At 43.9% G+C, this 24,675-nt stretch overlaps 1 protein-coding gene across 4 annotated transcripts in view; it reads left to right on the forward strand.

Annotated features, from left to right (window-relative positions):
• Positions 1-752: 752 nt before the first annotated feature.
• Positions 753-24,675, forward strand: part of LOC147684144 (cytochrome P450 2J2-like) — an 80,995-nt gene continuing 57,072 nt past the window's right edge. For 2 of the 4 annotated variants that reach the window (XM_086944536.1, XM_086944537.1), the window contains exons 1-3: positions 776-1,000; positions 15,673-15,835; positions 24,500-24,649. In XM_086944536.1, the coding sequence (XP_086800662.1) occupies positions 824-1,000; positions 15,673-15,835; positions 24,500-24,649 (490 nt within the window). In that variant the 5' untranslated portion in view covers positions 776-823. Of the gene's footprint in view, positions 1,001-15,672; positions 15,836-17,737; positions 17,782-24,499; positions 24,650-24,675 lie in introns of those variants that run through there. The other 2 variants (XM_086944535.1, XM_086944538.1) reach the window with 2 other exon arrangements.

Consider the following 24,675-nt stretch of genomic DNA (forward strand, 5'->3'; position numbering starts at 1 on the left):
TCTCTCCATGTGTTCCCATACCTGGTGTGTCACGCAGTTTGATGCTTACTTTCCCTTCATGTTAAAGAACAGTAGATATTTCAGCACCCAGGCTAATGTGCTGCATAGCTAAATACATATAAGGCCCCAAAGGGAAGACCAATTTAATTGCAAATGCTTGTTTATTACACTGATTGTTAATAATATTACATTATTCACTATTAGCATAATACAAAATGGAATACAATTCGCTGGAATATGACCTTCCCTGGCAGCTGAGGTAAGTCAAAGAAGGCATTTTAATGTATTCTGTGAGCGTGCTTGCAGGTGAGACTGTTTATGTGAGAGATGGTGTGTGTACATGTGAATGTGTGTATGTGTAAGCGTGTATTCTTGGTTGGCTAATATCACACGTAATTCAATTCATTCAAGTTATAATTATGGAAGTGTGATTTCACAAGGTTACACAAAATTGTGTTTTTCCTCCTTGCTCCATCAATGTCACTTCCGCTACCCATGCCATTTTGGTGAATTGGCATCCATGCTCAAAACGAGAGAGAGGCTGGTATCTTTCTCTGAGGGAAGGCCAGGTGGCAAACCTTGACTGCAACAGATCAACACAAGCTTCAGCTGCAGACACGTGCACAATCTGAGAGTTTTGCAATGTTTGAGCTAAGTGGGTCATGCCATTGCACGTGCCACCTGCCAAGCTTGGCGCCTACCCGTGCTGGAGCGCAAACAAGGAAGCAGCTGCAGACGTGGGGACCGACGTAGGCGGGCCACGGAGCGATCACCTGGTCTGCCTTTTGAGAATACTCCGGTGTACCCGAGAGGGTACGTCAAGATGGCGCTCCTGCTCCTGGGGGAGCTGTTAGTGGCTCTGCTGCTGGCTTTCGTCACTCTGCAGTTTATGAAAGTAATGTGGGCGCGCGGCCGGCTGCCCCCCGGGCCCACCCCTGTCCCCATCCTCGGCAACCTGTGGACTCTGGGGTTTAAGCTGCACCCAGAGACCCTCATGCAGGTAAACTACAAACTGCACAGAGCGCTCATGTGATCTTGAGCAGATGGCTGACTTCTACAACAGTCTCGCTTTTACTCTGGTTTCTCGTGTGTTTCGGTGAAAGGATCCAAGTAAATGTGACACTATTGTTTTTAAATAACTATTTGGATTTAAGACATGAACACAAATTCAATAAAAAGATTTAGCTGATAAAACAGCCTTGCAGGTTGATGTGCAGGTTATGTAGGTGTGGGTGTAACCATTAGCTTACAAACTGAGATTTCGTTTGGACCAACACCGCATTTCATCCTTCCAATGCTGATAAAAAAAATAGTATCATAACACCTTTCTTAATGGGGAGTTTAGCCCTGTAGGACTGCGGCAGTGTGTGCTATACCAAATCAGTAGGTGAGCATACCTAACACCAGTCCGACCTAAGCGGCTAAATTACGATTTTATTTTACCTTTAAAAACAAAATCTAAAATTCCCTATTTCAAGTGTTAGTTAAGAAGGAAATTGAAATTCCTCCGATTTAATTTCAAAATCTCCCGCTTATTTTGTTCCCAAGTGTTAGTATGTATTAAATGTAATAATGATTTAAAAAAACCTTTTAACCACCGTTGAGTTGAAAGTGTACCTCCTTGTCAGAGGGGCTTCACTAATAAAAACAGGTGATTTATTAGAATTAATAATTATTATTATATTCCATATATATTATAATAATATATTATTATACTTATTATTATAACTTTAATCTTTCCCCAAACTCTTTTTTCTTACAAATGTAGTTGTATTGCAGTGTTTTTAGTTGCCATTTAAAATTTCTTAAAGCAGTATCATAAAATAAGATTTTTAATGTATTTCAGATTCAGGGTCGCCACTAGACTTGAACTTTAGAAAGGGCTAACAGATCAAAGATAGGAGGCGCGGCTAGCACTTTAAACAATGGGTGAGGCTATCCTCGCAGACAATACAGGAAACTAGAGTGATATGTAAACATATAGGTCAAACCAGATACGATTACAACAAACTGTTCAGTGAATTTTGAATATGTTCATAAGATACTGACTGAGATATTTAAAAAGGGGAATGAGTGATTCAACAACTAAAAACAAGTTTCTATAGGATTAAAAAAATAACACTAGAAACAGTTTTTGGAAAGTCAGGTCAAGAGTATGACACTCTCTGCCAATTCTTTAAAAAAAAATCTATGAAATGACAAAGTGCCCATGAAATATTTAAATTCTATTTTCAGAAAGCCACTTCTATCTGATGGAATGACCAGAAGTATGTTTTGCAGTCTGCTCATCAGGCGATAAGCTTGTTTAGGGCTGCACATATGTGCTTGCATGTGATCCCCAGATGTGTGACTGCCACGTCTCGGGTTTGATTTTTAATGCATCTTCTGTTCCTTCTGAGATTGAAAGCGATAGTTCCAATCGTTGGCACTATCATTGCCTGTTAGTTACTCTGTCAGTAATCTGGCACAAGGTACAGTATGATTTGTATTACTTAAAAAATATATATTTTAACATACTTGTTTTTTCTTAAATATAAGGGCCCTACCTCATGGTGGAGCGGCGGTGGAGGGTCCAGCCAACACTGCACCGTGGTCCAACTGCCCTATTAGGAAATGGGCGGTGGAACCGCCCTTCGACCGCTGGCTCCATCAGAGAACGGCCGTTCCCTGGTGTTGGGGCGGCGGTCAGAAGCTGCAATATGCTTGGTGGGACCGCCGCAATTCCACCAAGCAAATAACGGGTTTCCTCTCCTCCAGGGTTTACATGGAGGTTCTTCCTCCTCGTAAATCTTGGAGGAGAGGAAACAAAGGCGGCCTGATATATATATATTCACTGAAAAAACCATAGGTTTCAGGCCTTATATAGTTAGGAATTAGCTTTTAAAAAACCTTTGAAATTCACTCAAAAAAAGTTTTAGGTGTGTTATAGTTAGCTGGACATTTCACTCATACAAAACCATTGAAATTGCTCCTATATAGTTAGTTGTACTAACTATATTTCGCGCACCCGCAATGCACTGCTGATGATGTCACATATTAGATCATTCATGACATGGTCAGTGACATCACTGATGACATCTCAAATGACATCACTGATGACATCACTGATGACATCATCCACGTGACAATCACATACACCTTTTCAAACACTAGTAAAATCTTTCATCACTCTTTGTAAAATACAGAGTATTTATATATATATATATATATATATATATATATATATAGAGAGAGAGAGAGAGAGAACGCATAGGTGCATATATGTGGAGTGAGATAGAAAAACTATACTTACTTGATTGTCGATATTTTGGATTTGATATTCTGTGCCATCATTATTTTAGTTTCGCTCTTCTCGGTGCACACAGTAGGATCCTATTTGAAGGAAAATGTGGATTTTTTAGGGTAAATATTAAATTTAATTCTTGTTGGACTGGACATCAGGATGCATGGATTTTGTGTATTTTAACTGCCATAGGGCCGACAACTCATTGAGGCTCACCACACTACTTTCCCAGTGCGGTGGACTTCAATGGGTTTTCCACAGCACTGGTAAAGAAAATGTTTACGATAGAAGCTCCAGAAACATTTTCTTTTTAAAAATCAACGTTGCAATGCGGGCAAATGCTTCCCACAAGTTCCAAGTTAATTTTGTTGTTTTCCTTTATTGTGCATGTAAGAAATTGGGTTGCTGGTTGAGGGGGTGAATCATACTCAAGCACGTATCACAACCGTTGTCAGGGTGAAGTCACAAGCAATCCCGAAGTTTACCTCGGGTAGCTTGGTACGGAGCAGCCATGCTTAGCTCACAGGCAATGTGTAAAATATTTGTGCAACACTTCAAACAGTAATAAAGTGAAAACACACCACAAAACGGGTCCTACAGCAGACTGGAAAAAAATAATTTATTTAAAAAAATAACACTAGACCAAAACAGCAACAACCCAATCAGTAGAATGAGAGATATGCAACGTTTAAGATTTAGGTGAAAATAGTGTCAAAAAGCACAGAGCATCAACTGTGGATATTTGGTCATGCCGGAACGGGACAAATTCACAAATTTAAGCCAATCCTGCTGTAGCTCGTACCAGCTACAGGCTTACTGTGAATATTTTGGAAGATTACACGTCCAGGATAATGTAGCACAGCTGAGAAGCTGCATGTCTGCAATGCAAGGTCCTGCATCATTATCGAGGATCCCGTCGATGAGGGTCATGCAATGCGAAGTCATCGTTGAGGAGGCGTCGCACAGCGGAGGCGATGTGTCACTTCTGAAGAGCACCGAGACTGCAATCAAGGTCCTGGTGATGGAAAAGTCCACGCAGCAGAGGCAATGTGTTAGTTGTGCTCGGGATTGTGCTGCACAGCAGAGCAGATGCATTGACTGCTCGATCCACAGATGGGCTGGTAGCGCACCTTTACAACCAATTCCAGGGGTCCAGGATAGGGGAGGCACCACTTGGCAGGATAGGACTCACAGTTGCAGAGTCCAGTTGTTGGTTACAAGAAACTGGCCCTTCGAGTTACTCTGGTGGTGCTGGATACAGGTTGCAGGTCCAGTCCTTCTTACCCAGGTAAGAGGGTAGCAGGTCAGCACAGCAGGCAGCAGTTCCTTAAGGCAGAAGTCCAGCAGAGTAGTAGTCCTTTCATCAGCACAGCAGTCCTTCTTCCTAGCAGAATGTTCCATAGGTCCAGAAGTGTACTGAAGAGTTGGTGTCTGAGGTGCAATATTTATACCTGGTGGCTTCTTTGAAGTGGGAGAAGCTTAAAGAGTTTCCACTTAGAAGTGCACATGTTTCTTTCCTCCCCTGCCCTGGCTCCAGACTAACTATAGGGGGTATGGAATCCTTTGTGTGAAGACAGGACACAGACTATTCAAGTCTAAATAGGGCTGTGCCCCGTTCTGTCCTTTCATCCTGCCAGTGATGGCTCACCTAAACTCTCTATTGTAACTGCCAACTATGCCCAGGCATGTAATCCAGAGACAGGCTAGTTGCACTAAATGGCTAAGAAGAAAAATGCCAGCTTTGTAAAAGTGGTACAAAAGGGGGTGGTGAAAAAGGGGGTGGTGATGGACGGCTTGCTTGAATCCAGTGGCAAAGTGAGCAAGGGACTCAGGTCTGAGCATACCCTGCCACACTTTGTGTTTGATTGATTCAGATGCTCCGTCCATCACCAGTGTTTGATTGATTCAGATGCTCCGTCCATCACCAGTGTTTGATTGATTCAGTGCTCCGTCCACCACCCCCTTTTGTACAGCTTTGTAAAAGTAGCATTTTCAAAATTATAATTTAAAATCCAACTTTACCATAAAAGATGCTTTTTCTTTACAATTCCAAAGACACCAAACATGATCTGTTTACCTTCTTCCATTTGGAAGGTGCAGCTTAATTAATGTAATAAGGTAACTCCAATATTATCCTATTTGAGAGTAGGGCTTGATATAATGAAATAACAAGTGTAAGAGTGTTTCACTATCAGCACATGTAAAAATTAAACATACATACATTGCACCCTGCCTATGGACTGTCTAGGGCCTACCCTAGACGCAACATATCTATTAAAAACAAAGGTTTTGGTCTGGCAAAATATTTTGCCAGGTCAAAGTTGCAGTGAAATACAGCACAAACAGACTGCAATGGTAGACCTGAGACATGTTTAAAAGGGCAACTTAAGAGGGTGGTACACTCAGTGCTTCAGTACCTCAAGTCTTTAATCATAGAAAGAGTGCAGGAATAGTTCTTTAAAAACAATATTTCCTATGCCAAGCACATTAAATATGTCTGAAAAGGCATCTAAATTAATTAATGGCCACCTTCTCTCTTAATCCGAATTTATGGTTGTGCCACACTGCAGTAGCAGCATCTTCTTCCGGCTCCGAAGACGGTACCTGGGTGTCTCTGGGGCAGCAGACTACTGCTGTTGGCTCTTGACTGGGGTGACTTTGTATGCTTTGCCACCCTGATTCTCTTGTGCTGTCTCTCTTTGGCAATGAATGCGGGCTTTGGCTTGGTGCAGTGCCACTGTTTGCTTAAGAAGTGGGGAGCACTCACTGTGCCTCTTGGCAGATATGGGAATGTCAGTCTGCTGCATAGAAGGCTCTGTGACGTTTCGCAGTGAGTGATGGGTGGGATGCTGCCTTTTCTCTCTGGTGTGAGCTTCTTACAGTTGTTAGGGGCGCCTTTCTCATGCAGTAGATGCATAGCGTTTGTTGCACTTCTTAGTGCCAGTGATTGACTGGTTCGGTACCTCTTTCTCACAGTGTGGGCAGAAACCTATCAAGCCTTGCTGTAGCTGATGGATTATGCCGAATGCTGTGTGGCAAGGAGACAGCTGAGGAGGTCTCTTAGTATGGGGCTAGGTAGAGCAGCAAAATGCTTATGCATGTGCATAGCCTGCTATTGAGATGTGGTCTTCTGCAACTCAGTCCCTCATGTGCCTCTCTTTGCCCCAGGCCAGTGACGAATTTCTATGGGAGCCAGACTGCTTTCTTCGTCATATTGCCATTCATGCACTTGACACCAGCAGATTTTCTTTATCTACATGTCCTTTCACAACCATCTAAGATTTGATGTGTGAGAGAAACATTGGCATTGTTGCATTCTTCCCTTTGGATTGAAAGCCTGTCTTAGAGAGTTTACCAAGATTCTAGATCCAATAATTGCAGTTCTTCGAGCGAGAAACATTAGAATCCATCCTTATCGGGAGGATCTGTTGATTGCCTCCAAACTTGAGATCTAGTCCTAAATATCTAGGAGATGGTGTTGACATTAATGACATTTGTATTTCTTCTGAATGCCATGAAATCGATTCTATCGACATTATCGAGTCTAGTATACACCGGCAGCCACTGTATGCAGCGACTATAACGAGCCCTGTGACAAATCCACAGGGGACTCATCAGTTTCTTCTATGGGGGTGCCGGTATGCTAACGAATGGTCACGACCTGGTACAATAAACATAGAAACGAGGTGCAGTGAGGACGCTGACCCTAATACCCTGATGAAATTGCCTCCAAAGTGTATAAGGCAATGAAACATGATGGTTTTAATTGAGCAGGCGCACAGCCAGTGCTGGTGTGCTCTTTTTTAAATTAGGGAATTACCGCAATTCTAAATTAGATGGTGGTTTCCTGGTAGAGTCACTTATAGAAATACACCACACACTTTTTTGCTTTTTCTAATTCCTGCACTATTCACTCTTTAGTTCTGATAGTAGGCAGATGCTGATGATGAGAACCTGAGGATGCAGGCGAGTACCAGCTTGTAAACCTCCCTTGGTGTTACTCCCGTGAGGCTCTGCCTACTCTCTCACCTTTTTTCCTTCCTTCCTCCTTCTCTGATGCATTGGGTACACTAAAGGGAGGGGGTACTAGCAGTAACTATACCACACCCCTTTTTATTAATGCAGTGATCTAGGACTCAATGACGCAGTTGTGAAAATATAATCCACTGTGGGTACACTCTAAAAAGGGTGTCTGTATCAATAGATATATGGTGGCTTCATTCTCACACATATAGCAGGAACAGGTCTGGTGTTATATTGCAGGATAGAGTGGGGGGCGACCTGTTCCGTTGTACACCCCCTTAGGCTCCCATTTGTTGATAGTTGGCTGTAGGTAGACACATATTCTCAGACTTACTTCACCTTCTGCTGGATTCTGAATCTAATTTCTTTGCTGGCAGCATGCTTGTTTCTGGTTCCATGGTCACATCTGCATCTGGAGCCATTGGTACTTAGCATTCTGTGATATTTGGAGACTGCCTCAAAGAATCGCCAGTGGTGTTAACCACTGATGTCAGCAAGAAGGTTTGGTGTCAATTTTCGGGAACAAGATCGAGGGTCATTAGACATTTCATCTGTAAATGTATTCCTTTAATTGTAGAGAGTTGATGGCAGTTTGGGAGGCTCTTCAGTTTTTTCAGAAGAAGCTACAAGGGTAGAATTTGGTAGTCAGACCAAACAACTCAATAGCCATGTTTTTTTCTGAAAAGGCAGTTTGGCACAGGATCAACAACTCTGAATTGACTAGTTCAAACAATTTGTCTTGGGGCAGAAATGAATCTTCTGTCACTCACCGTCTTCAAATGACAAAGAAGAACAATCAAATAGCAGATACTCTGAATAGGATACCCCCTTCATTTCAGAATCCAAATCCTTTTTTCAGACCTTTTAAATGCTATGTTGGAGTTTTGGCAACACAGTAGATCTGTTCGTGGATTACCTGATTGGTCTCCAGCCTCAGTTTTTCTTGTGGTACTAGAACCCTCTCGCCTTGGGGGTGGATACATTGATGTGTAAATAGCTAAAAAATCAGTTGCATGCATTGCCACCCATTCCCGTAATCCCTCGCCTGTTGGCAAAGATCAGAAGGGACAAGGTGGAAGTGATTCAGGTTTGTCTGTATTGGCCAAGAAATCAGCGGTTTCTCCTTCTGGAGATCTTGCTTGGTCAAAAGTAGTTTATTCCTTTGCACCCTTTCCTCTGTTATTCATTCAAGTTCCAAAGTGGTTGAGGTTGGTGATGTGTGTATTGAAAGAGAAAAGCTTAGAAGGTTACATTTTTACTTTTCTGTAGATGGTTCCATTCAAGCCTCAAAGAAGGAATCCACTAGACAGGCGTATAGTCCTCATTGAACGTTGTTTTAAAAGTGAGGTGGAAATAGGGATTTACCTCATATCCTTCATTACTCCACAAAACTTCTTACAGATTTTACAGGATGGGTTTGACAAAGATTGGTCCATTTCTACCTTGCACCTACAATGGGCAGCCAGTAAAGCCTTTAATACTCAATGGGAGGCAGAGTTAAAGTTCACAGTTTGGTACAAAGATTCTGAAGACAAGAAATGTGCCATAAGCAGTTGTTTATATGCCATAATGCTTTGTCATGCACGTATCTGTTTTTTCGTTATGAAAGAATTGCGTTGGTGTACCTGCAAAGGTGAGGAATGGGACCAAAATGTGGATGAGAATGGTAATGCCTAAATTAGTTACTTTGAGAAATTGGTTTGTTGGCTGACAAGGTTGTGAGCCCTGGCCAGGCAACAGTCACAATCCTTGTAGGGTGAACCTCAAAAAGTCACAAAATTAACCTTTGCTTAACCTCAGGTAGCTTGGTACTGGACTAATGCACTGTTTGGAGTTTTCTTTATAAAAAAAAGAAAGTGTGAAAAAAAACCTGGATACTTTGGCACAAAAAACAGTCAGGCTTAACTTAGAGGCAATGTGTGTAAAGTATTTATTCAGCAGACCAACAGTACTACATTGAAAATACAACACAAAAAAAACTTCAAAACCAATTTAGAAAAATAGAGTACATTTTAATAAATTATTTATGAATTTTTAGTTTTTAGTGAAAACTGGCAGCTAAAAGATTAAAAGCACCTACTGTGGACATCGAGTGACCAAAGTCGAACAATATGGCAGTGTTATCCTACGGGAGAGGTAGGCCCAACATTGGTGAAAAAAACGAATGTAGGAGTTTTTCACTACCAGGACATGTAAACTTAAAAGTAAAGGTCCACCCTTTTAGTTACACAACACCCTGCCCCATGGACAACATTTGGGGGGACTTATATGCAATAAAAGTAGAGTTTATGGCTTGGCAAAGGGATTTAAATGCCAAGTCAACATTGCTGTTTAAAACTGCATTAAGGCTGCAACGGCACGCCTGGGACATATTTTAAAGTGCTACGCAAGTGATTGGAACAAAAGTGCTGCAGGCCACTGGTAGCATTTAATTTACAGGCCCTAGGTATATGGGCCTCTATAAGGGATTTATGTTATGATTAAATTAAATATGTCAATTGGGCGTAAGGCAATTAAACCATGTGTAGGGGAGTGAGCATAAGCTCTTGAGCCATTGGCTCAAGGCTTGATTACTGTAACTCAGTATACGCCGGGGCCAACAAGGGCCTGCTTCAGCGTCTGCAGGTCATACAGAACGCTGCAGCGCGGTTTGCTCTCGCTTTGCCCTGGTTGGCATCTATGACCCTAGCGAGGAAGAACCTCCACTGGCTCCCCATTCCTTCAAGGATCACTTTTAAACTCCTCTGCCTTACATATAAGGCTCTAACTGCAGGCTCGGCTGATGCCCTTGGTTCATTACTCACCAGATATGTTCCGAGCAGATGTTTACGATCCAGCGAGCTTAATCAACTGGTAATTCCCAGAGCCAAGAAGGCTAGATGGGGGAGCAAAGCTTTCTCCATACTGGCACCTCTGATGTGGAATTCACTCCCCCTTGAAATCAAACTACTTCCTTCCCTCGACCTCTTTAGGAAGTCACTGAAAACTTGGCTCTTTATTAAGGCATACCAGTAGGCTCTGTTTCTGTCTGCTAATAGCTTTTTATTTGGCTTAGGCGCCTTGACGCCCATTGGGCATAGTTGCGCACTACAAATGATATTTCATTCATTCATTCATAAGCACTTTAGCACTGGTTAGCAGTGGTAAATTGCACAGAGTTCTATGGCTAACAGAAATGAATTCAGCAAAACGTGGAGGGAAAAAAGGGAAAACGTTTGGGGGTGACCCTGCAGGGAGTCCAACACTTACCAGTAATCTTCATTACTCTGATTCCCTTTCCCTCTTGAACAACCCCCTCGCTTCTGGGGTGGTTCCCCTCCCCTTCAAAACTGCGGTGGTCTCACCTATCCCAAAAAAACTTGGAGTTGACCCCACCATCCTTTCCAATTTCCGCCCAATTTCCCTTCGCCCCTTCTTAGGTAAAGTCTTGGAGGCCTATGTGGTCATTTGTCTGAGCACTTTTATTGAATCCACCCACTTCCTTGACCCTCGTCAGGCTGGCTTTTGGCCTTGCCACTCTACTGAGTCTATTGCTCTGGCCGTCCATGAGGAGTTAAGAAGGGGGGCGGAATGTTTTGCTAACTATTTTCGTGTGGTCTACTCCCCGGTGTCCGACAGGGACGAGGATGACTCTCGGTTTTTGCTGAGGGATATCATGCTACCTTGCCTGTCCGAAGAGGACCGGGAGAGTATGGAGGTATCGTTGTCAGTAGATGAGATAGCAACTGCCATTCGTTCCCTCCGTTCCGGCAAAGCCATGGGGCCAAATGGCCTGCCCATCGAATTGTATAAACTTCGCCCGGACAGGGTTTCACCGTACCTCCGTGACATGCTCGGGGAGCCGCGTGACCTTGGCTACCTTCCCGTTGATCAGCGCCTGGCCACCATAGTGGTGATTCCCAAAGAGGGCAAACCTCGTGACCGCTGTGCCTCATACCAACCTATCTCTCTACTAAACGCAGAACCTAAAATTCTCGCGAAGGTTCTTGCCAACCGCCTCCTCACTGTTATTTGTGACCTGGTCCATCCGGATCAATCCGGCTTTATCCCGCACCGGAACACAGCTCTAAACGTTCGCCCCCTTCATGGCATTCTTGCAAGGGCGGAGCTTCTGTCTGAACCGGCCATTTTGGCTTCATTAGACGCCACGATGGCCTTTGATACAATAGAGTGGTCGTATCTTTGGGCCACACTTGAGAAGTTTGGGTTCGGTGCGGGATTCATTAGTTGGGTGAGGCTATTGTATGCGGACCCTCTGGCCCAGGTGGTTGTTAATGGTAGAGTCTCCCAGCCTTTTGCTCTTGGGAGGGGTACCGGACAGGGGTGTCCACTTCCCCCCTGCTCTTTGCCCTCGCCCTGGAACCACTTGCTGCCTGGCTTCGATGGGAACCCTCGATAAAGGGCATTCGTTGGACCCCTGACTTTGAAGACCGGGTGTCATTATACGCAGATGATATTCTCCTGTACCTTACCTCCCCCCGTAAGTCCCTTAACGTCCTCTTTGATGTCCTAACTTCCTTTGGCAAGAACTCAGGGTTGATTATCAACTGGTCTAAGTCCTGCGTGTATGTTATCTCTGGTGGTCTTCCTCCCCTACCGACCAGGTTTCCCATTCAGGTCTCCCACTCTGGCTTTAAATATTTAGGGGTTTATATATCGTTGGACTCGGCTGCCCGTTACGAACATAATCTCCTTCCCCCTTTGCGGCGCTTGAAGCTCGACATGGATCGTTGGCGTAGATTGCCGCTGTCCCCACTTGGTCGAGCGGCGCTGTTCAAAATGATGTCCCTACCCCGATTCCTCCATGCACTCCAGAACTCCTTTGATATCATTCCTGCGCGCTACTTTCGGGAGGTTGAGGGACTCCAGAGGAGACTTGTTTGGGACGACCGAGCGCTCATTGCTCTCTCGAAACTGACCCTCCCCTGGTACGATGGGGGTATCGCTCTCCCGGACATCAGGAAGTACTATTGGGCTTCCCAGTTGTCCGTAATTAACCATGCCACATATGCTCCCGGGCTGAATCCCGCCTACGCTATGGACAAATACTTGTTACCCGGTGGCGACTTTAACAGAGCACTCTACTCTCGGACGGCGGGGAGGAACCTTACAGGACCCACTAAAATTGCAGTGCGTGTGTGGAACGATGCAAATGTGGCTCTGGGATGGAATGATCGATTGACGCAGGCGACCCCTTTGTTTGCTTCGGAATGGTTGGGGTGCCTCTGGAAGACGAAAGGTTTTGAGAACTGGGATATGATTGGACTTAGCAGAGTGGGTGATCTTTGGGTGAAGGGTGTGGTGAAAACATTTGCGAAGCTTCGGAGTGAATATGAATTGAGTGAGTGGGAGTTCTTCAGATATGCGCAGGTGCGTCATGCTTTACTGTCGGTCTTCATGGCCGGTACTGTGGTCCCTGAATCTTCCCCACTGGAGGATCGTATACTTGACAGTCATCTGCCCGATAGTACGATTTCCTTGATCTATAAAAAGTTGATCAACAATCGGGCAGATCTCCTTGTGCGCCTCAGGGAGACCTGGGCTAGAGACGGGTTGGAATTGGATGACGAAGACTGGCAGTCTGCTCTATCCTCCCCTAAAGAGGTTGCCATTCCGGCTCGTCTCCGCCTTGTTCAGCTTAAAATGCTTCACCGCGTGTATGTAACTGGTCCTTGTTTGGTTGCCATTAGTTTTTCGTCGGATGAGTTGTGTAGGCGAGGCTGTGGAATGAGTGCCACCTTTCTTCACATCCTCTGGGAGTGCCATGAGGTCGCTACGTATTGGCGCCGTGTGCATGCTGTGATGGAGTGTGTCACTGGGGTCGCTCTGTTGCCTGAGGCTCGAAGATGTTTGTTGAATGTGTGGGAGCCGAATGATTATAACGTTGCCCAGACCCGGTGGGCGGCTCTCGGGAACATGATTGCCAAAAGGAACATCTCACAGCTCTGGGGATCCCGACGGCCTCCCACCGTGTCGAAGTGGACGGAGAACATGGACTGGTGCATGTTCAGGGAGAAGACGGTATATTTGGCTAGGGGCAAGCCTAGGGCTTGGAGTAAAATTTGGGGCCAATGGAATGCATACTGAGGAGACATCTGCACTCCCCCCTTCGCAGATATCCCTGATGTTTCCCTGTCCCTCTGACCTCTGAGGTTCCTCGATACCATGTTCCTTGATTGAATGTCCTGATCTCCCCACTGCTTTCCCCCCCCCGTTGGTTCTTCAATGTCCTCCTGATTCCCTATCCGTTATGGTAGGTCCCCAGAATCCGAGCTCGACTTCATTTATTATGCTTTGCGCTTTGAGTTGTTTGTCTTTTTGTTTTTCATTGTTCCTTTCTTAAAAAAAAAAAGAAAAATCGCGTATCCAGCATGCGTCCTTGTTGCCGATTGTGTATCCTGTACTTTTTTTGGACCCACCCGGGACCTGCTGCTGTTTCACTGAATGCCTATTTATTTGATGATCACTAGCGGCCTGCCTCCGGGTTGTAGGCCCATACTTGTAATTCTTCTGTTTTGCACAATAAAGTTTTTTTTAAAAAAAAGAAGGGGAGCGGACCAGAACCTCTCCCAGGCCTTAGTGCTCCTGGATCTGTCAGCGGCGTTCAACACTGTTGACCATACCATCCTACTCGAACGTTTTGAGCACGCCGGCATCCGGGGGCTACCACTAAAGTGGATTACTTCCTTTCTTCAGGATCGCACTCAGGCAGTGTCCCTCCCACCTTTTTCCTCAGCCGGAAAGCCCCTTGCCTGTGGGGTTCCGCAGGGCTCAGCGCTTTCACCACTTCTCTTCAACCTTTACATCCGTCCCCTAATCTCGGCCCTCCAACAAAAATCTGTCACCATTTTCAACTACGCGGACGACCTTCAGTTAATTTTCTACATTGACCCCTCCCCGTCCTCCATACAAAATGTCTATTCTGTCATGAATTTCATCAGCTCTTGGATGAACCTCAATCAGCTCAAACTTTACCCTGATAAAACTGAGTTAGTTCTCACCGGCCCCCAAAGCAATCCCTGGAATTCCTCCTTTTAGCCACCTTCACGCGGCCTCTCTCCTTCCCCCGTTGACTCTGTTAAGAGCTTAGGCATCACCATCTGCACAGACCTCTCTATGAGGCCACAAATCAATTCTGTTGCATCCACCTGCTTCTATCATCTACGCCACATCCGTAAAATTAGTAGACTTATTTCTCACGAAGCTCTTGGACAAGTCACCTTGGGGCTCGTCATCTCTTGCATTGATTATGCAAACTCCCTATATGTGGGCATACCAGCATACCAATCCAAACGTCTCCAACTTATCCAGAATCAGGCAGCCAGGTTGGTCTATGGTCTACCAAGATCCTCCCACACCAAACCCCTCTTAACCTCTTGGCTGCTAATGACAAGGGTAACTCGTCATGAACTTTCCATTCATTTCAATGGAAAATGAATGTAAAATATTAATGGTGCCTTAGCAGTGAAGGTGTTAAAGAACCTTCATTGGCTCCCAGTTGCTCAACGCAGCCTTTTCAAGCTCGGCTGCCTGATCCACAAAGCTCTCTCCTCCCAGGAACCCTCTTTCATCTCCTCCCTCATGCACCGATATATTCCCCAGCGTGACCTCCCCTCCTCCAATCACAATCTTCTCACCCCCTGCCCCTTCAGGCGAAAAAAACACGGTGGTCTACGATTCTCCACTCAGGCCCCTCTTTTCTGGAACTCTCTCCCTCCAGCACTTCGCCTCCTCTCATCCTATGCCCACTTCAGGAAATCTCTGAAAACTTGGCTCTTCTCTTTAGCCTATAATTAGCTTACCTGATCTGTACTGGATAGCCTTCCCACCCCAGCGCTAAGAAACCGTAGGTGTATGTGCGCTTTATAAGTTCTATTTATCATATCATATCATGTAACTCGTCCCATTACTCTCATTCTCTTCCTGGTTGGATATTGGAGTGAGACAATGCTTGTAACATCAGGATGACTTTGGATTGCATTCTTATTTAATTGTTATGAGGGTGGGGATTGTTTGATGGAAATATGAACAAAGTTGCTTTTAATCGGTGTCTGGAGTGAGGTGGTGCATCGCAACAGTGAGTAGTGGGACCAGGAATGTAGATCGGAGTAATGAAGATTACTGATAAGTAATCTAGGCATTTATTGGTGCTGTGCAATGCTTACCAATGTTGCTATGTGGCATACTATATTAACAATTTTCCTTTGTAGACGATCTTCTCAGGGTATGAGGTACTTTGAATATGTCTTCAGCCATGGTCTGATCCTCATTTCTGTGTCCAGTGCAACCTGACCCACATCTTCCCAACTGGTCGAATTCTTTCAAAGTTGTTCACAAGATTTCTGTATTTACGTTTGTGTTTACAGATTGCAAAGATATATGGGAACACCTTCACTGTGTGGTTAGGCAGCAAACCTATGGTTGTGTTGAATGGATATGAAGCCTGTAAGGATGCCCTGATCACCCATTCTGAAGAATTTACAGGCAGGCCCTATACACCCTTCGTGAAGGACTTTCATCGTGAAAAAGGTATTTATTGATAATATGACTACTCCATGTGCAACAAGGGTCACTAGTGCAGGAGGAGCAAATTCTTCTTTTTAAACTAATGAGTTCGGTAGAGGTTATAGAGACTTAAGGAGGCCGCCCACTTGTTGTTTAGACAGAATACCGTATATCGGACATAAAAAATATTGTGGGATAAACTATTGTGTCAAGAATATCGAGGACAGAAATATTGTGCAGGTAAGTTTTTATAGGTAAGCAGAGTTTTATTATAGATAACGCCACATATATGTATGTTGACAATATATTTCTTCAAGGTATGTAGATGTGGAGTTAAGAAATATAAATCTGTTCTTACATATCTTCTCTAGCTTCTCAATATTTTGGTCCTCTGTATTTTTGACACATATCTCATATATGTTAAACAAAGGGATCCACCCTTAGAAGCATGGAAAAATGGAAAAAAATTTCCCTCCAGAATTTGTGTCTCTCCTACGTTCAGGGAAAGCACACAGCTTTGTTAAAATACCCCTCACCCACCAAAAGGACCCTTGGTGGCATGCTTCATCATAGGGGTCTTCCCGCCCGCTGCGGGACGGGGTGTGCTACAACCAACGACTTCGCGGGAGCACTGATTACAATACTATGTGTGATAAAGGAGTGTGAGTGGAAGGGTCAGAAGTGAGTGAAAGTGATGAATACTTAAAAAATACCTGGCTCAGCAGAAAAATAAACTTTAATGTTGCTGTAAGCTGGTATTAGAAAGAGACGGAGGTACTATGCTTCAATGGGCCGTACTTCCTTTGCCAACATGTTTTGAAGTCCTCCCCTGGCTTCTCATCAGGACCTAGTGAGATCCCTTCTACACTCTTAATACTAAAGATAAAAAGTGAATTCTTTATAAGGTAATCACTATGTGGTGCATATTACAATCTACATGCACTGTATACTGTACCCCAATAGATATTTTGCTGGTATGGGTTTTTAATTAGCCCATCTAGTGCCCCATGAGCCTGTAGAAAGGGAGAGAAGGAGCACCTGTAATCAGACAGTCATCAAGGTTGCCACCTCGCCTGCATACTACATCACTGCGGATCCGTGGAACGAATAGGTCTAACTGTATAGTCGCATTCTCTCAAGCAAAGGTACAATCTAAATTTACAGTGTGTCGCCTGTCTTTAACAGGTGACACACCTTTGAGGTTAAATTAAATGTACTTATTGATCACAAGCTTGCTCTCCCAGAGAGTCTCTCTTTTTAAAACCCCAAATTTCGATCTGCAGCCCTGTAGGTAAAACTGTCTCTAGAAACATTTTACAAACCCATATAACCAGGGCAATGGAATTCACTTATTAATAAATCCCACAATACTGCCAGAAGTCCTTGCTTTGAGATGCTTGTGTGAGATGTTTTCCCAGGCGAATGCATGGTGACTCGTAGGGCGGGATAAATAAACATTTTCACCTGGAGCTATTACAATCCCTTAATGGCAAGTTGGGTAGTGCTTGGTACAAACATCGTGTTCCACTATATTATGAAAAGCAAATTAGTGTAGGTGTTATTATGCGATAAGAATATGTTTGCATAATTTTTGTGATGCATTTTGTTGAGGTCATATGTTGTGCCAGTTTTTGTGCTGTTATATTTCAGTTCCCTATTATTGTATTGTGCTGTTGGTGCATTGTACCTTTTATATGTTCTATGTTGCCTTGCTTCCTGTTAATTTAACATTGTGATGTAATTTTGCTTTGTGTTATGTTATTGTATTGGTTTCAGTGAGATGCCAGCAAATAATTCTACATTTGTTACCAAAAGCAACACTTTCACTTGAAAAAGCTGAGGTAACAACCAAGCACTTATCACAGTCTAAGGTAGTAAAATACCACACCTCAAGCTCTTCACAGATAAAAGGCATCAGCCAATCCTAAAACTGTGGCAGAGATGAGATACAACTCATTATATGGTTCTAAGTGAGTGAAACATAGAAGATATGAGCCACTTTGTAAATTGTAAATTGATATTTGTATAGCGCACTACTCACCCACAAGTGTCTCAAGGTGCTTGTACAAATACCGCTGTAGAACCCCTCCTGGCTTTCCCTGTGAGGCGTCCACTCCTGGGCACCCCCAAGGTGGAGGACAGGCATCCTTAGCGTTGTGGGGGCCGTTGTGGAGATTAAGCAAGCTATTGCCCAGAGTTGCAGAGTGGGACTCCATGATTGGAATAGGCACCGAGGCGAGAATTATCAGGTCCGTGGAATTTTGAGCCCAAGACCCGCTGAGGCGGGGAAGTGAACCCTGGTCCCGGGATAGACCTCTGCATCAGGGTCTGCTGCTCTAACCATTGAGCCACACTTCTCCACTTTGAAGTGCATGCATGTATAACTAATGCAGAGAAATACTTTTTTTAAAGATGGTTTAGATGTGAATGCCTGGTTCCTGATTAAATTAATTTTTGATAACTTCTTTACATTAAAGGGAAACGAAAATTGTCACACTGGAACTAATTGCTTTTCCATATGTATTAGTTTTTATAACAGACCTATTCACAAACCACATTTTGCTGTACTTTTGTAGTACTAAAATAGTACTACTAACATACTACAAAATGCTATTATAAAATCTGCATGCAGCGGTTCGGTCTCCACCTCTCCTATCGTTTTCTGTACGGTGGTCTCTGCATTCCACTGTGGAGTCCTTGCACATTTAACGTTACGGTGTAGTAGTAAATGTAGGATGGATAGAGGGAAGTGGATGGAAAATTAGGAATACTTACGACTAAGGGCCTGAATCTGATGCGGTTAGTAAAGCATTCCCATTTAGGGCCTGATTCTGATACGGTTAGCAAGGCCTCCTAATGGCATTTGCTCCTTCCAAATCGGATCGGGAACGTGTCTTCCCGACCGAGGACCCAATTAAGATGCGGTTAGGAGCATATGCTCCCATTGAAGTCAATGGGAGTCCAACCAAATCATATCTGGAAGCATTTGGATGCATCGTACTCCATCGGTCGGACTCTTCCGATCCAAGTGGTTTGGAAACCATTTACAAACCGATTCAGTCAGGAAGCTTTCCAACCCGCATCGGAATAGGGCCCTAAATAGGGTTACAAATAAAAATGTATGTATTCATTTGTAATGTGATTTTTCGGTCTTTGTTCCCTTTAATTACCTGCCATGGATCATTTAGGCAGCCCTAGAACACAATTAAAAGTGTTTTCTATTTATATTTGCTGTTCGAAGTATGCATAGATAAGTGCTGAAAATACAGCTTTAAGTGACTGCTTATTTTTCTCCTGTATGGGGCATCAAAATAATGAGCTGGCAACCCTAATCATAAGACTGGAAGTTTGTTGCAGGATCAGCACATTATTTCCTACACCCTAGATCGATCCCTATTAATGCCAGAATAACAATAGTTTCACTTTTCCCTGAAACCCTACTTCGCCGTCAGTAAGATGCTTGCTGAGTTACTTCAAGTGTCCGGGAATGCACCCTGCATTCAGACAACTCACTCCTCATTCTCGCCCTTCACTTTTACGCTCACCCTGCTCACACAGGAATCATAATGCACTCACACTGACCACCATACACTCACACCATTCACACGCTCACCCTGCACCTAGTTATTACTCTGCAATCGCAATGCACTTGCACTGTTCACCCTGCAGTCACACGAGCACACTACTCACCCGACACTCATGTCACACTTCACTCACCTATCCCCCTCACTGCCCAATATGCAATGTCACTAAATAAGGCCATCACTAACCATGCATTCTTTCATCCAAATCTACACTTTGAAATATTTGTGCCTTTATGCATATACCAAATGGGGAATTGTTTGACTAAACTGGCTTCCTTTTTTCATACTGCTGGACTTGTTTTTACCATGCACTTTGAAAGTATTTTAATCTTGATGCAAGAAGAAAGTTGGATTGTTTTACAAAAACATGCTTGATTTTTGTATATTACTGGACTCGTGATTGCTTTATTATGCACTTTGAAAGTGTTTGCACTTTTTTTTGCTTTACCAACTACAGCTTGTATAGACTGTCATTAGATACTTGCTGATATGGTTTGTTTTTATTCTACATGCAAAGTTATTTATGGTGTTGCTTGCACGTGTCTGTAATATGTGTGCCTTAAATCTTGTATTTAGCATTGTTTACACTACAAAAATGATAAATTAAAACAGACAAACATCTACATCAATGTTCTGAAGCATCTAAACAGTTTTCATCCGCAGCCTGGTTTGCCTGCCTCTTTTGCAATGCTTACTAATAAAGGCATGATGGTAGAAATGGAAATTACTTCCTCAGTTCACGTTATTATCATGCACAACCCTTGACAGTCCCTAGTGTGTGGCATGCAGATAATTCACTAATCTATTTCTGTTGACTTTCACAGGAAACTGAGTTATATCTTGTGTACTTCTCATGTACATTGTCAGTCTGGGTTTGTCGTTCAAAGTTTCAAGTTATTGTCCATTAATGTCAATTCTATTTCAGACCCTTCATAGTTGTTCTTTGTTCTTCAGACATAGGCAGTTCCTGAGACAATAGAATTGCTCCTTGGCATTGTTCTGATTGCTGCCTCAGTTACAAATGGCATTGCTTGTATGCTAAGAGTGTCTCCCACTTTCTCATTAGAACTTAGAGAGACAATATAGAGGCATTTTATTTAAATTCTTGGAGGTTTCAAATCAAAATATACTAGATTTCTGGGTGGTAGAGCAAAGTGGTAGGTGGTGGGCTGGGCCGCCATGGGATGGTTGCCCGGGGGTGGGGGGGGGCCTCCATGTGCTTTGCAGGGGCCCCCTCAAGTTTAGTTACACCACTGGTTTCAGCCCCCTCATCCAGTAGATCAATTTCTTACACACCCTCTCTCGCAATCTCCATTCATCCATTCATCCATTCCACCTAACACACTGACACCTCACCTACTTCCTCACTCACACTTTTACTTAATCATACTCTCTCTAAAGCTAAGATTTTCACTTACTTTCACTCTCATTCACACTCTCAAAACACAAAACTCACACACATCCACACACGCACAAACACTTACTCAATCTTATTCACTCTAAATCACTCACAAACATGTACACACACATGCACAGAGAAACAGCTTTTTTTACTTACCTTGCTTCCTTTGCTGACAACTTTGAGGTTCCATTGCAGCAGCATAGGAGGAATCTGGCACTAGACATTGGAACCAGCAAGCTATGAGTCTTAATGAAGAGCCATCCAGAGCAGCAAGGGGAGGTTGGAAAGGGGGAAGACCCACCTCAGTCCCTCTCTCAGCTTCTTGATAGGACTGGAAGCACAGTCCTAAAGGAAGCTGACACAGTGCTGTAGATCCTGCACCTGCTGCTGTGCGGCTTCTCATTGGCTCTAGGGCTGTCCTGATGTGCGACCTGATAGCCACATTTAAGCAGGTATACTGTGCTGTCTGAGTCTGCCAAATAAAATGGATTGTGCCTGTGTGAGGGTATCGTAGTTGAACTATACCCACCCCTCAGACATGTCCAATCCAGACATTCACATTGAGTGTTGTGTTTAAACAGCACTCTGTAGTTACATCATGCCTCCCCCCTCTTTTAAATCACTTGCACGTTATTACTTCACTGAAAAAACAACCAGCTCCGCCGTAATCAGGTGTCGAATCACACCTCATTGTCATTCGGCTTCCATGGCGGGAATCCAATGATGAAGCAATTAGGTAGGTGAGTGAGGGTTCTTATAAAAAAAACATGTAAACAGATCATCATCTTTCCTTTTCTCACTCATGCATGTCCATAATAAACAAAAGAAAGACATGAGGAAGTTTGCAATATTTATAATATTTATTGAAACTATCATGCTCTATTATGGAGAAATTGTGCTGCAACTAGAAAACATATGCATGCCAGCAAAGTGAACAGCATTACAAGTAAACTAAATACAATGAGAAGTCCTACCATGGTAACTGATATTTCTGCCTCAGACTATCCTCACTACGTGGGCACAAATATATCAAGATCTCTGGGATTAAAACCAGCTCCACATACCTGCATGTGTTAGGTAATTTGCAATGTAGCTTGCACAAAGCTTGCACATTCGTCTCAGGACTTTTCCTACTGAAAGAATTCTCCGCTCTGAATGCAAAGGACAAATCTCTGTGTATACAATAAGAGATGCTCTACTTGAAAGCAGCAGTTGGTCTTTCAGTGTTGTGTCGAAATGCCAAGCTATGGTACTGGCAGCAAAAACAGGGCCCGTTGTTGTTTGACCTTGTACGAAGTGTTCAGATTGTGCCCCAGGAAATGAACTGAATATTAAAACATGTGTGGTGTATTTCTAAAATACCATTGTGGCAAAAAACAATGTGCTGTGTGTAATGTGTGCAAAGCAGAAGTGGCCTACAACCTGCAGTCAGGCTAAAATAAGGGAGAACTGAGTGGGCCTTAAAGGGCAGTGGTGCATGTCTAACTTACAGGTGGGATAGGATATGATGATGATGATGAGCGTAATTTATAGAGCGTGCAGATGCCCCTATGAGTGTACTGGTGCTAGTCTAAGCAACAAGTAACTATTGCAGGGTGAGAAGCCATGATTTTAGCCTCTTTTAAAAAATGTGCTCAAAGTTCTCCGGCCTCAAATGCAGGGGGTGGGGGGAGGGGGGGGGTTATTCCATTCAACAGAGCGAGGAAGGAAAAAGAGCACCCACTGGTCCTTACCCTAGTCGACATTGACATCTGCAAAAAACTGTTGATGTTGTGTCCACCTACATCTGTATTCCCTTACCCCATTTACAGGACAGGTCACAGCTTCCTTTTAGATTGTGGAGTCACCACCAGTCCCATTGTTGAGAAAACTGTCTGTGTTTGAGGGATAGCAGAAGGTGGTGGTAGACTAATCACTCAAATTAGAGTTGTAGTACTGTTGCCATTTTTCGCTGTTACCATTCCCATGACAGATAGCCATTGAGGCCAAGATCCCTCACAAAACTGAACAAAGGTGAGGATGAATTGCTGAGAGAAAACTCTTAAAATGTTGTGGACACTTCTAATAGGGTACTGGAAGTGAACAGCCCACTCCATGCGTCCATTCTCAGTACCAACTTTATGGAGAGTAATTGCTCCATGACTGTATACCATGATGGAAATCCTGTGATACAGACCTTTTCCATGCTAGTGGAAATGATCATGGGAAAATAGTCCAGCTGTAACATCTGTGATATTAAAATGCAGTGAACCTACCTACGCCGATGAGACAGAGGTTTCCTCAGGCATACCAGGGTACTGGCAGCAGGACCACAAAAACCTAAAACTCCACTGTTTCAGAATTTGGAGATCAGCAGTGCACTCAGTTTGAGCTTGGTGGACATCACACCCTCACGCTGGTGTAGAAGTGACTCTCACCTCTGTCCATCTTGTGGACGTCCACACTACTTCGGAAGGAATCATTTATTGAAAGTGTTCCTGCGACAGCACCAGGAGGAGCACTTTTGTCAAACCTGAAATGTCAGCTGGGTCAAGCAGGGTGGATGGAGGCCAGTAAAAATGAATGTAAGAATACCTGCTCCCAATGGGGCATGCCTTCTAACGTACCGACATGGTGGTCTTTTGGAAGATGTGCTACTGGGTGTGTAGTTTCTGATAGCAGAGCCAACTGAGCAGTGGCGGCTCCCCTAAAGAGGAGGAACGTCGCCCCACAGGAAAGATCAAATTATAATAACAATACTACAATAATTTTATTTTTCACTATTGGCTCTTTAAAGGTGCTTGTGGGACAGGGATATGCAGAGCAGGGAAGGAGTGGTAGGCACTTTCCTAGTGTGCATGACGGTTTGGCCGGCCGTCTCAGGCTGGCCAAACCGTCATGCGCACTTAGCATGTTCTCCACTGGCTGTAATACACAGCCTGGGTGGAGAACATGCCCAGCCTCCCAGTCCCCGTCTGAGCATGACCAATCACAATGCTGATGTAATGCAGCGTTGTGATTGTTTAGGGAATTCTGGGTGCTTCCTGCTTCGACAAAGATGATGGAGGAGAGCCGGCTGCCAGCAAGGTAACTGGAATTTCCTTTCTTCTTTTCCCCCCTTTTAGTTTTTCTTTTTTTAACTCCCCCCCAAGGTCCTACCACTATTCCCTGGTAGCAGCCGCTACCTGACCTTAGGCTCCACTTTCTATGAGTTCCCCTGCCTCTAAATGAGGCAAGGGACCTGAGAATTTAACAATACTGGAGCAGTGGGGATTTGAAATGTGTCTCCCTCTTCAAAAAACTTTAAATAACAGTAGCTAAGGTATGTCCTGGATGACTCCCACCTGTCTCTGTGCCTGCTAAAGTTTTATGTCTGTAACAGGATGGTAGGCTAAAACTCTAGGTCAAGGCCCTTACTTGCGCCTGTCATCCCACAGAAAAGTCTGAAAATTAGAGCAGGGGGATGAATGTTTGATGTTCAGCAGCCAGAGGTGTACAAGGTGCAGCTGTGGTCCACATCTAACAGGGACAGTATTGTTGCTCTTTTACAAGTAAGTTCCCTGTGCAATTATTTAGGAAGGCAATGATCAGTGAGGTTACATCTTTCGATGCAAGACAACCTTGTGCCTATAAACAACTGATAGCATGAATAGCACTTGATGCACATAAGTACAGCTTGACATTCACATTTTGTAACCTACTGTGTCTGTGTAATGAGTTCAGGTATCATTTCATCTAATGGACTCATCTGGAAGGAGCAGAGGCGGTTCAGCATCTTCGCCCTGAGGAGTCTGGGAATGGGCAAGAGAAGCCTGGAGAAGCGGATACAAGAAGAAGCCCAACAGCTTCTGGATTTGTTTGCTGCCTCAAAAGGTAAACTTTATGTAAGGGTGTGTAAT

Source organism: Lissotriton vulgaris, chromosome 11 (assembly GCF_964263255.1).
Source record: "Lissotriton vulgaris chromosome 11, aLisVul1.2, whole genome shotgun sequence".
NCBI classification, from domain to species: Eukaryota; Metazoa; Chordata; class Amphibia; order Caudata; family Salamandridae; genus Lissotriton; species Lissotriton vulgaris.